This window comes from Rousettus aegyptiacus, unplaced genomic scaffold (assembly GCF_014176215.1).
Source record: "Rousettus aegyptiacus isolate mRouAeg1 unplaced genomic scaffold, mRouAeg1.p scaffold_m13_p_4, whole genome shotgun sequence".
Taxonomy (NCBI): domain Eukaryota; kingdom Metazoa; phylum Chordata; class Mammalia; order Chiroptera; family Pteropodidae; genus Rousettus; species Rousettus aegyptiacus.
The window spans coordinates 120,803,698-120,817,400 of NW_023416307.1; the positions used below are offsets into that span (position 1 = coordinate 120,803,698).

Sequence of the window (13,703 nt, forward strand, 5' to 3'; positions counted from 1 at the left end):
CTAAGCCACTGAGATTTTGTAGTTTATTGTTTAATCCAGCATAGCCTATCAGTAATTATCTTAACAAATATAGTAGTTTCCTAATGAGTTAATTCATTCTTTCCCAGACTTAGGGAGAAAGCAGACAATCGAGACCCTGTTGCATTTTCACAACCACAGGCTTATGTTTAAGACCAAAGATACACATCAGCTATGCCAGTCTTTTAAGGAGTTTAATGATGCAGACTCTATGTGAAGATATATTATGCTGCTTTGTGAGACTTTTTCACAGAAATCTAATTCTGAAAGTTCGGAAGCTCTGCATGCCCAATGAGCCTATGTCTCAGCAGAAAAGTTGATATCAATCAACATGGGTTTTCCAAATGTAGAAAATATAAAATGCCAATGAAGAAAGTTTTGAATCTGGAGATAGGGAGGTGTTAAGTTATGGCTAAAATTCTGATGACTTTTCTGATGTCTCTCTAGCGCAGATCCCCACATTTAGTCCTAGGCTTTCCACCTGTCTCCTGCATATCTCACTTAGATGTCTCGAACTTGCTTGCCCAGAACTATACTTACCCATTTTCCTGATTTACATTTCCAACCTCCCTTAAAAAAACTGACTCATCTTCTATTGTCACACTCACCCACCAATTTCTCAACTCTGGGTATTCTGCTACCTCCATTTTGACCAATTTTATTTATCTCCCCTCTAAAGATTTCTTGAGAACCAAGGAAACAAGATGGCATCAGAAAAAAAAGGGGGGAGGATTTTTTTAATTGCCCAGAATCTCTCCACATATCGGAAAAACTAAGATAGTAAAATAAACAAACAAACAAACTCTGTGGACAGTACCTTCAGCCTAACTGCATGACTCCATGACCCACCAATGTGAACAGATGGAGCCAAACACTAACAGCAGTAACATCTTCATGATATCAACTCTGTGGGGTGAGATGAAGATGAAGATGAAGGCAAAGGGAATTCAGAAGGTTGAGATTCAGGAAACCCCGAAATCTCTAACATGTACTCACCCCTAGGAGGAGAGGACTCTGGGAATAGAAGCTTTGTGGAATTATCTGAGGATGCCAGCCAAAACTAGGGGGGAAATATGCAGGCTCCAAGACATAGGTGAGTGCCAGAGGACTGCGGGAAGTTAGAGCAGCGATCTGGGACCTGGGAGCTCTAGGGACTGACCAGCTGAAGTTCCGTGGCCAGAGAACCTCACATTGAGGAGAAAACACTGAAAACAGAGCCCAAATTAAGCAGGACAGAGACACTAAAGGAAACAAAAGGAGACATTTTGGCTAGGAGTGGGGGAAGGGAATAGAGAACAATAATTTCAGAAAGTACTGAATGCAGTTATAGTTTTGAAGACTTTTTGGTAATAACAGAAGAAGTAACCATAGAACTGTGAGGCTAAAAATTCTACCCTGGATTACTCCTATTCCTCTATACAAAACCCCCTTCTAAGAGTACAAGAAAATACATCTCACCTACACATGAGCAACAGAAAAGAATTATGGTCAAATCCTACGCAAAGCCATTATAAGAAAACTTATGAACAGAATAGTGTTCCAACTGAAAATGAATGCATTCCACAAAAAACCATAAAATGTCTAAATACTGTAACTTAATATTTTTTTTAAAAAGTTAAAAGAAATTAAGAAGCCAACAGATGCTTTGGAACAATAGTATAAGTGAAATCGTTAGAAAGTTTGAAAAAACAGCTTACAGAAGGAAAAATATTTCAGGAGAAATAACTAAATAGAGGCATAAAGAAGTGAATAGACACCATAGATAATATCATAAAGTAAAAAGAGAATGGAAAGGAGGAAAATAAAGTCAGAAATAAAGAAAGAGATTTAAAAAAAAAAATGATAAGTACAGAAGACAAAGAAGATCCAACATACAAACAAATTCCCAAAGAAGAAATCCAAAGCAATGGAAGAGACCAAATACTGGAAATGGATATTTAAGAGAAAATTTGAATTCACGCTTCAAGAAGAACACCACAAGCCTGGGAAAATCAACATAGAATAGTCAACATTAAAACATATTCTAATAAAATTATTGAACTTTAAAGAGAAAGGAAAAATCCTGTTGATCATTCAGACAAAAAAAAAAACGTGTTTTATAAAAGAAAACAAATTAGAGTGGCATCAAACTTTTCTCCAGCAGCTCTCTGTGCCAGGAGATAACTAAGCAACATACTCAAGATTCTAAGGAAAAGGAAGAGAGAACCAAGAATTTTATATATAGCTAATTTACAGAGGAATTTGCTAGAAAGCAAGCTACAGACAAGCAAATTGACTGGAGAGGTATTAACATAAAGTCTGGGAGTGAGCATTAAACCTATAGAACTAAATAGTAGCTCAAAGGGAAATAATACATAATGGTTGTGTGTTCTAATAATGCAAGTACAAGTTTTCAAAAATTGGAAGAGAATGTATAGGAAAGGTAGAATAAATTCACAGATTGCCTTTAAGTATTTACAGGAAACAAATGAATATTTTTTCACATTAGATCCTAGAGGAAAGAGAAGGAAGAGAAATAGAGGCTCCTGGGTAATATCAATATTCTTTATGGTAGGAAACCAACAGACATTGCCAAAAGGGAGAAGAACAAAAGGTATTGTATAAAGGTGTTGATTTAATGGTAACTATCAGAATAACAATGACAGGCTTTTTTTCCTACAGAGGTAGGAGAGTGAGAAGGAAAAGTCATTTGAAAACACATTCTCCTCTCACATTGAACCTCTAGGCCCAATATGTCCCATCTCATCACTTCTCCAGTGTTTAAATGTGTGCTTCCTCCAGACAGCCTTCTCTGATTGCCCTAGCACATGTTAATTTCAGCCCCTGCCCTCCATCTACCACTCCTAGGTACTGGGTACCTTGTTCTCTAAACACTTTGTCTTATCTTACCTGCAGACGAGATGGAGTGTATATGTATCATTGTACAGTACCTCTTTCACAATCGGGCACAGGATTCTGCACACAGAAGGCACTCAATACATGGTGGTTCATCAGTAATTTAGGATTGATTGAGGGATCTGGGCTTACCACCTCTAGATTTTTCTAACAGCTTAATGTTGCTATTTGTCAGAATTCTTTCAATTTGAAGTGACAGTAATCCCATTCAAATTGACTTAAGAAAAAAGAAGCCTCTGAAATTGAAACGTTCTCAGGTATGTCTGATTTCAGGTATGGTTGGACCCAGGGACTCAAGTCTTACCACCAATATCAGTCTTTCTTTGTTCTAGATTCTGCTTTCCTTTGCATCGGCTTTATTCTCAGGCAGGTTGTTCTTTTCCCTTGTGGTCAGTGATTACCCCTAGCAGTTACAAACTTAACAGCTCCAGGAGAAAAGAACGTGTCCTGTTTGCAATGGCTCCACCAAAAGTCCCCAAATTAAGTTTCATTCCCTTGGTTTGCATCATATGCTCATCCCCAACCCAATAGTTGTGGCCAAGAGAAATGCTTTGATAGGCCAGGCATGGGTCATGTGATCACCCCTGAAGCTGTCTCTCAGTGTGGATGAGGTGGTTTTCCACAGGAAAATTGGGATGCTATTACCTAAAAAGGGGAGATGGATACTGGTTGGGTGAAAAGAGCAGATGTAGTGTCAATGTGCTCAGTAAGCAAATTGCAAGAAAAATTTCCTGCAAGTGAAAATCTTGGTTTGGGGGCCTATCTTTGAGATGTGTGAATGGAAAGCTCTCTTTAGCGTTTTTGAACTCAGAGAGTTTATTTACCATGTCGTAGTAGGGGACCACCTGCCATGGGTCCCAGGTGCGATGGAGAAATCAGCTTTCCCAAACATCTGAACAGCTTCTCTTACTGGCCTGCACACTCAGCCAGGGACAACGAAGCCTCTGGGAAGCGGACACTCAGTTTGCAACTGCATTAAAAACAAACATGGGACTCTGGGAGTGCCGAGCATCTCTGTGGGCATCTCCTCTGATCTGGTTTTGTTTCTTTGGTCAGCAGCTGTATTGTTTTTGCTTCTCTAAATGTTTTACTGGCCTTTGAGATTTGAAGAAAGCTCCAGTTCCCCCTGCACCCTAGAATTCTCCTTTTTCCAGGCAAAATACATCTGTTTCTTCTCTCTCGGGTATTTGATTGCCCAACAGGTCACTCTAATCTGGATTTGGGTAAAAGGAATCCCACTGGGGTAGCAAATGGGGAAACAGAGCAGGAGGACTTAAAAACATATTCATTTCTCTCCTAAATCTTCACTTTTTTTTCTGCACTGGACCCTTCCTATCAACATTTAAGCATCCTCAAGTTTCTACCATTTTAAAAAAATCCTTCCTAAATTTTACTTACCCTTTCATTACCACCTTATCACCCAACTCCCCTTTATGGCAAAATTTTTTGAAAAAGTGGTTTTATATTTCCATTTTCCTTTCTTCCTCGTGTTTCAACCTACTCTGATCTGTGGGCACTCCCCCCCCCCACACACACACACCCCAATATACACACTTTATGAAAGAGCTCTAAGTTCCTCATTTAGCTTTAAGACACTAAACCCAGTGACCCTATACTAGAGGGGAGAAAATTTATTTCTTAGGTGGAGAGACAACATTATAATCTATTTTAAGGTATATGTCGAATTATTTAACAAACTCAAGAAAATCTAGGGAAGAGTGACCTTTATCATGTAATCAATTCCTCAAGAAAGAGGGACTAGAGATGTTTTGTCTGGAAAAGAGAGAGTTCTAGGGTCCAGGAGGCACTGGTGCTTTCTTCAAATCTCTAAAGTGCTACCACGTGGAAAAGAGAAATGTGGATTGGGTGACCCCAGAACTAGGAACCCAGGAAGGGAGATTTCCTGTCATTTTAAGAAATGGTCTAATGGTCATAATTCTCTAAAGAAGAAAGGGAATGCATCAGGAGATAGTGAGCTCCTTGTCATTGCCCTGATCAAGTAGTAACTATCTGTCAGAAGTACTCAGAAGAGTGTCCCATGTTGGATGGGAGGTTACACCTGAAGACTTCTGAAACTCTGGGATTGGTTAAGCATGCTTCTCTAGAAGTAGGTCTCCATGAACTTGTATATGCCACTTCCCGCTGTGTGGTCTTGAGCAAATTACTCAACCTCTCTTTTCCTCAGTTTCCTCAGCTGTAAAAAGGGACTAGTAAAAGCACCTGACACACATAGGGTCTCTATGAGCATTCGAGAGCAGTAGTGCATACAGGGCTCAGCATGAGTGCCTGGCACACTGTAAGTGTTTAATAAATGGTTGCTAGTAATTGTATTTAGTGCAAAACCCTGTTCTCTAGATCAGTGGTCCCCAACCTTTTTGGCACCAGGGACTGGTGCTCCTATGAGAATCTAACTCCTGACGATCTGAGAGGGAGCTGAGGCAGTGATGTTAGTGCTGGGGAGCAGCTGCAAATACAGATGAAGTTTTGCTCACTCAACTACTCACCACTAACCTCCCGCTGTGTGGCCCTGTTCCTAACAGGCCACGGACTGGTACTGGTTCATGGCCCAGGGTTTGGGGACCCCTGCTCTAGATAAAACTGGATTCTCAAGCATCAGTCATCAGCTACATTTAGATTTTAGTTGTAGATTTTCCTTGGTAACTTGTAAGAGCTCAAAGATAGCCCATAGGAAATGTTAGTGAAGCCACTGTAATTCCTGTTGTGCATGTCATGCTGTCTGCAGTAGTTTTTGTCAAAGGCAACTTAGAAATTAAGAAAGTAGTTTCTGTATGTACCGCCTAAGAAGCCTCAAGTGCACCTATTTTGATGGTAAAGATTTGGTGGGCCTCCCCCTCTCCTTCTGTCCCTTCCATGCCACCTCAGGTCAGCTATGCGATGCTTCCCCCTGGGTGGAACCCTACGAGTTTTCTTATCGTAGTCTTAATCGCAAAGAGTATCACCCATTTCAGTTTAAACATGCCAATAAGCATGCTACATTTCTTATTACATGAATCCTCTCAGCACTCCTGAGAGGGTTCTTTCCCCACTTCGCATTTGAGGAGCCGAAGCCTCAGAGAAGTTAAGTAACTTTAACAGAGCTGGAGCATGGTCCTAAACATCCAAATTCTTCCTATTCAGTGAACTGTGTTATCCATAACCACCGAAAAAAATCTGGAATTAATTAAGGGTATTTATATTTAATCAAGTGGTCCTCAAGAATAGAACGCCTAAAAACATGTTCCTGAGAATGTTCAGGAAGTTTGATTATCCCTTTGTTGAGTCTTTTTGGAGGGAGGATGTGGGTGAGGGATGTCAGAGAACGGGGCCAACGCACATCTGACCTCTTTTTTCTGTGCCAACTTCTTCGTGCCTTCCTGCAGGTCTGGGTAGATGCTGGAACACAGATCTTTTTCTCCTATGCCATCTGCCTGGGTTGCCTGACTGCTCTGGGAAGTTATAACAATTATAACAACAACTGCTACAGGTGAGCATTTCCCTAGGCCCTGCTAACTCTCTACCAAACCCCGAGAGCCTTCCATGCTGCCAGGCTAGTTCACAGTTTTCTTCCCACTTTGCAGGGCCAGGAAGAGACAGACGGGCTGTTTCTTGGCCTCTCACTGCCCCAAGGTCAAAGAATGGGCCACTGGAGGAGCAAGAAACATAACAAATATGATCAGGTTGCATTCCAGGCTGCAAGCAAATCCACTCTGGAAACAGACTCAGGTCCAAACCTTAATTCCAGAGTAGATAAATGACTTGTCCAAAGTCACACAGCTAGTATGTGACAAAGCTGGGAGTTGAACACATGTCTTCCAATACCCAGAGTCTTCCTGCCCCTTCTCATTTGACCGTAGGGTTCTCTCCTGTCCCCCTTGGAGTGACTGGTGCCCTACTTGCCCCTCAGCCTGCCAGGCCACTCTCTCAGGCCTCCTACAGCTGGCTACACCCAGCACTGGGAGGGGGCCCATGTGGGAAGGTGATCCCAAGGCTGTCTAACCCTGGCCACCTGACTTCCAGGACTGCAGCCTGAGTTCTGCCACAAAGTTGAGATCCACAGAGGACTAGGGACTTGCCCAAGGTCTTGCGGCAGTGCATGGTGGAATAGATATTTGCATCCTAGTCTCTAACTTAGTCCAATGGTCTGTTTACTGAGGTCTCTGCACCCCTGAACTCAGTGCCTGGTCACAGTAAGTGAATATTTGGGGATGGCTGCACAGCGCATCTCTTCCTAGCATCCAAGAGCTCCTTATTCATGTATGAACTCATAGAACAATGACAATGAAGCCATCTCTGATCACAGATTAGTTGAGAAAAGAAGAGCTTTTCAGCAAATGATTCTGAGACAGGATAATTATCTGAGAGAAATAATCATGATAGATACCCATACCTTGTCTCAGACATGCACCATAAGTGTCAAATTGATTAAATAATTAAATATTTTTAGAAAGGAAATCATTCTAAAACTAAGAATGAAATTCCAGTGTGTGAGATTTACCCCCACACCAAGTAATTCTTAAACAACAGTTGAGTGTCCATCAATTCAACTTAATTCTGACACTTTCTACTTAAAGATAACATCAGATTCCACAGGGTAAGGGCTGAGTCCTACAAGACTGCCCTTCCCCACTTCAAACACCAATTGCAAGTCTAGAGTGTCACCTGTACTTCTGACTGACCAACTGGTTATAGATTGGAGGTTCCAGTGACCCCTCCCAAGGTTTCAATTAATTTGCTAGAATGGCTAACAGAACTCAGAGAAACATTGTACTTACTAGGTTAGTGTTTTATCGTAAAAGGATATAACTCAGGAACAGCCAGATAGAAGAGATACATAGGACAAAGTATGGGAAGAGGGCATGGAGCTTCCATGCCCTCTCTGAGTATACCACCCCCACCCCCCCGAATCTCCAGGTATTCACCAACCCAGAAGCTCTCAGACTCCCTTCCTTTTTAGTTTTGGAGGCTTCATTACATAGGCATGATTGACTAAATCATCGGCCATTGGTGGGAGAACTCAGTGTCTAACCCCTATCCCTTCTCTAGAAGTCCAGGGTAGGACTGAAAGTTCCAGCCTTCTAATCATGGTTGGCTCCACTGGAAACCAGCCCCCCATCCTTAGGTGCTTTCCAAAAGTAACCTTGTTAACATAACAAGTGATACCTTTATTGCTCTCACCACAGGAAATTCTAAATGTGCTAGGAGCTCTTTGCCAGGAACAGTGGACAAAGACCAAATGTATAGTCATGCACCACATAATGATGTTTTGGTTACCAACAGACCAAATATATGACAGTGGTAGACCATAAAGCCTAGTGTGCAGTAGGCCATTCCATCTAAGTTTGTGAAAGTGAACTCTATGGTGTTCACACAATGATGAAATTGCCTGAGGGTGTATTTCCGGAATGGAAGTCCATTGTTAATTGGTGCTTGACTGTGTATTCCTTATTATAAATTGCAATATCATAAAAATAGATTTCAGAATGGGAAAGTAGGTAGAAAACATCCAAATAATTATAGAAATCACAAAGGAAGAAAGAGATTGGACCATATAAATATTTAGAACTTCTAAAATTCCTGGAAAGAAACACGGAAAACTAAAAGTGGTCGGCAGTGGAGAGTGGGACTGGGAAGTCAAAGATCCGGAGACGGGCTTCTCACCCATACCTTCCTATACAATTTCAGTGTTTTGCTCTTACTCTGCGTACATACTGCTTTTATAATTTAAAATGTCAAGTTAATACTAATACGATTTACATACTTTTCTGTATTATATCGCCTCCCAAATTTAAAAAATTACAAAAAAAAAAATCATCTATAAAATTAAAGGGCATGCTAACAACATGTAATTTGATACTTAAAGAGTTTATGTCCATAATATGTAAAGAATATAACTAGATCAACATGAAAAACACCGAAACACCAACAGAAAAATCAGCAACACACTCTTAAAATAATGAGATTCTTTTCCTCAACTAGCAAATTAGCCATGGTCTAAAAAATGAACCCTATCTGTTGTAGGTGAGGGTATAGTGAGAAGGCCAGGTCACACTCCACTGTAGGATAAGAACTTGGTTGTCATGTGGCTCAAATGAGATCATCAATCCAAAGAAATTTTGTCTTTGATAAAGTCCCTCCCACATTATCTTTGTCATCAAGATAGGGAAATTGAGGCTCGTGGCCCTCCAGCTAGATGTGGTAGAGTCTGGACTCAGGCCAAGGTCTTCAAATCCCTATCCCGGTGCTCGGCCACATCCTCTCTGAAAGCTGGTTTGGCGGTCACCTTGTTGGCCTGTTTGTAAGCCATGTGCGTTGTGCATCTACTAAGTGCAAGACACTGGAATCAGTAACTTTGGAGGTACAGACACAATGACATAACCCCAGTCTATAGTTTGTAATTTGGGGAAACTGAGGCACTGAGGAAATGAAAATTAAAGGTCCAACATAATGAAAACTAATGTGGAATCCAATATACCATTAGGCAGCAAGTTCTGTTGTTCCAGGGGACGTTTGGGCAGAGATAATTAGGTATGGCTGGACAGAGGCATACTAGAGAGGTAGGGGTCAGACCAGGTTGTCCATAAGTTCTGTTCTACATTCATGCCATTCACAGGGAGGTGGGTCTGGGGATGAGAGGTAAAGCACTTTGTCAGCCATAACACAAAATGCTAACCATGACAGGAAGAGAAAGGCGCTGGGACAGGGAGAGCAGCACAGCAGAACGCAAGTCTAGGTTGAACATGACCCCCTTGGGATCCTGGAGAGGGTTGCTGTCCGCGTATCAGAAACCAGCGTTCCCCACAGGCCCTCTGTGCTGGGCACTGCAGAAATCGCTTGGTCACTGTCTGTCACCTCCAGCTAGGCTGTCACCTCATGAGGATGGGGTCTGGGTCTTCTTATTTACCACCATCTCTCGAGCCTAGTATAGTGCTACCTGACATGTAAGGAAATATGGAAGGCCCATAGCATTTATACAGATGAGGAAACTGAGGCCCAAAGGTAAGTCACTTGCTCGTGTTCACGTTGTCACTGATGGAACAAGGCTTTGAACATAGGCCTTGCTGGTTCCTACACCCCTAGTCCTCACTAACAGGGATGACTTGTTTTTTCCCAACTATAGCAGTTAGCAAGGTTTTGGCCAAGACTGCTCTGTCATCCAGCCGTGTCTCGGCACGGTGGCAACTTTTTTCCCCTCCAAGCAGTGGGTTGAATATGCTGGCTGCTGAAGATCCCTTCTGCTTTCCCATTCAACAGGCAGGTTTCTCCTCCTCCCATCAGCAGAGGTAACCTGATCCCCTAGGTGACATTGCCAAATCCAAAGGCTCATTTTATTTCCTTTTCTAAATTGTTCCCAGAGCAAGTCTTCCCAACTCAGAGGGAGTAAATTAGTACCCTCTCTTCTGACAGCATAATAGCTTCTAGAGGTCTTCAAAGCTGGCTTCGCTACTGCCAACTTCAAAGTGGTTGTTACATAATCTTTTCACCTAAAAGGTACCCTGTGGGGAAGGAGTTAGAGGTATGAGGACAGAGCAAACTAGGCAGAGAAAATGCTCACTTCAGAACTCAGATGGCTAAACTCCATCCCCTGAACGTACAGGTGGTCTCAGGGCTGGAGTGCAGGACACAGGGCTGGAAGGGAACTCAGGTGTGCTCAGAGCCTCTCTGTAGGGTGAGGAAACCTCTCCAGAGGCCTCTAGGGGAAGATGGGGACTTTGAGATAAGGGGCATTTGTTTTCCAGCAACCATATGGATGCCCAGAGATAATTGTCCACTAATCAGGATTTGGATATCTTGATTCTTGGGAGCATCTTTTTTTGTGTAACTCAGAGAAAAAGCAAGGGATTTCATGTCTGAGATAAATAGATGCACATTTCACCGTCACCAACAAATGACTGAAACCTTGAATGTGTGACATTCCTCTCTGAGCCTTGAGATTCTGTGACAGTGTTTGAGAAATCCTAGCACAGGACTAGACAAATTGCAGATCCAAATTATACAGGAGAATTCCAGAATATAGAAGATATGGAGAAAGTACTTTCCTCTTCAGTACTACCTTGTTTTCCACTGTTGGATAAGTCAGTCAAGAAACAGGTATGAGGAGTAGATTTATCTCAACCTTAGGAATGACTCTGCCTTTTCCTGGGGTGAGCTGAATTTCCTTTTGAGAGATGGTACATCAGGCTTGCAGATAATGTCCTTAGGGCTACCAGCCCATCCTTCATCTATTGTGCCAGAAGAGTTCTTTAAAGGTAACTGTAGCTGTCACTTACTGCCACAATAATGTTGTGTAACAAAGAAGCCCAGAACACAGTGGCTTACCACAACAAGCAGGTCACCTGGGGAAGTTCTCCTTCAGTCTGTGGATTGGGTTTGTTTGGCCCCAGGGTCCAGACCAGGCTCAAGTCTGGTCTGTGTGTGTACATTTTGGAGTCTAAGCTGTAAGGACAGCATTTCCTCAGGGACATTCTCATGGGAAAACACAGAAGGGATAATGAACAAATCTTATCCCACAAGCATCTTAAGTATCTGTTTGTAACACATCTGCTAATATTCGTTGGCCAAAGCAAGTCACATGACTAAGCCTGAAGTCAGTGGAGCCAGGAGTTATATTACACTCCACGGAAGAAAGTAGAGAGAATGACTACTTGCTGGAAAATGACTTTATCTATCACAGGGCCCAAGATTAAATAGATTTAATCCACTCAAGCATCTTGGTTTACAGCTGGTGAGATCAGGCCCAGAGAAAAGATATTGCAGGGCGAATTGGAACCCAAGGCTCCTGAGCCGCAGTCCAATGCTCTCTCCATTCTGCCCTTGATTCCTAGAGTCATTGTGGGACAACATGGTGTTTAGTCCCCAACATTAGTGTACCTTTTTGTTGCATTACAAAAAGTATGGTGTCAGGAGAAGAGGACCTCAGAGTGTCCTACTCTGTTCTTGAGTCTAGTGCTCATTCCTGGAGGTGACATTTGAAAAGGTGCTGGACAAGCTGGAGTATATTACAGATCACAATCAGGAAGAGGAACTGGTGAGGGAATTGGCATATTTAACTGAGAGAACAAAAACTCACGGAGATATTGGTCCACTATCTTCAGCTCTCCCAAGCCTAAAGGAGCTCCAGGTTATTTGGGAGGTTAGAACTAAAACTTATCAGAGAAAGCAGATTTTGGTCAAGCACAACATGAGGAAGTTCTTACTCTATAAGAAGCAGGAGCTGTTGGGCAAGGGCAAAGCACCATGGTGATAAGCTCCTGATCACTGGGGGTGAGCAGAGGCAGGTGACCACTGCCGCAGGGACTCTCCAGGCTAGTCATGCCTCCCTGGGCAGGGGGTTGTACAGGCCACTTGGGAGCTGCTCCCTTTAAAGTGGAGCATCACATGTGTTCTAAGACTAACTCCCAAGTGCACAATCTGCAGTGGCTGAGGTCCTGAGAGGCTCATTCCCTGACTTGGTCTCAAGAGGATGCAGAGCCTGAAGTTGGAGGGGTCGGGATTTGAGGGGTCCATCTTCTTTATCTTGCCAAAGCCATTTGTAATCTGATTTCTCCTTGGTCATGACGTTTTGCCTGCGTTTCTTCACTGGTGAGCCCCTCCCAGGGGCAGGAGGCAGTCACTGCTCTGATAAACCTCTTCATGAGGGGCCTGACGTGGAAAGGCTGCTCGCTTGCAGCAGCAGAGCAGGGACTGAGCAGTGAGGTCAGTGGGGTGCTGCTCCCGTAAAGAGCTTGGCCAGGATGGGGGTCTCCTCCCAAGGCTGAGGAGAGCTTCCATTGTGAAGCCCATCAGTGCTTCTCTGGCTGAGAAGCAGCCATTTCTCAGGGGTCTCTTGCTTTTCTTGTTTGAGCTCCTGGGAAATCAATCTTCTCTCACTTTCCCTGGGATTTTTCTCCTGCCAGGGATTTGGAGGAGCACTGGTTTGTCTCCAGGTGTTTTCTCACTCATGCAGTTTCCCACTCGCAAGCCTCTCTCCCTTCCCACTCCCTCTCCGTGCCTCTGCTCTGTGACCTACCCTATTTTCTAGAAGTTCAGCAGAAGCTGTATGACCATGTGCCAGCCACCTAACCTTTCTGAACCACAAGACTTCATCAGGAAAATGGTGCTATCCTTGCCCTTACTGCCCCACCTGCCCCCACAGGACTGCCATGTGCTCAGACAGAATGTTCCAGCAATGTGCCTGTTCTGCCCACTCAGACCTGAGCCCCTCTCGCTGCTTCCCTACAGGGACTGTATTATGCTCTGCTGTCTGAACAGTGGCACCAGCTTTGTGGCCGGCTTTGCCATCTTCTCTGTCCTGGGCTTCATGGCATACGAACAGGGGGTACCCATTGCTGAGGTAGCAGAGTCAGGTAAGTGCCAAAGGTGGGGACACTTTGGGTGATGGTTACAATGAAAATATTAGCTTCCTCTTCAGTCCATTCTTCCCCTGGGTCAGGTCACAGGAGGGGGCCCCACCATCCATCCTCAAATTGGCATCCTGGGAATTACCTGGGCAGGAAACCTTGACATCTCCTCACTGCTGAATCCAAGGCATCCCCAAGTTGTCTAGATTCTGCCTCCTCAGTGCCACTCCACTTCATCAGTTTTTCCCCAGCTGCACTGTCTTCCCAACAGCCCAGGCCACCATAACCACTCACCCGGATGCCTGCAGGAACTTTCACTAACCTCCCTGCCTCCGCTATTTACTCCTCCATTCCATGTGCTACCCTGCAGAGTGATTTTTTCAAAAATGCAAATCTGAACATGTCCTCTGATGGAAAACCTTCCTTGGCTTCTCATACTGCTGAACTCTCAGC

The 13,703-nt window shown here is 43.5% G+C and overlaps 1 protein-coding gene across 2 annotated transcripts in view; it reads left to right on the forward strand.

Annotated features, from left to right (window-relative positions):
* The window catches only part of SLC6A11 (solute carrier family 6 member 11), a 126,269-nt gene that overhangs the window by 84,247 nt on the left and 28,319 nt on the right, over positions 1–13,703 (forward strand). For both annotated transcript variants that reach the window (XM_016121381.2, XM_016121380.2), the window contains exons 7-8: positions 6,294–6,397; positions 13,132–13,256. In XM_016121381.2, coding sequence (XP_015976867.1) covers positions 6,294–6,397; positions 13,132–13,256 — 229 coding nt within the window. The remainder of the gene's footprint in view (positions 1–6,293; positions 6,398–13,131; positions 13,257–13,703) is intronic.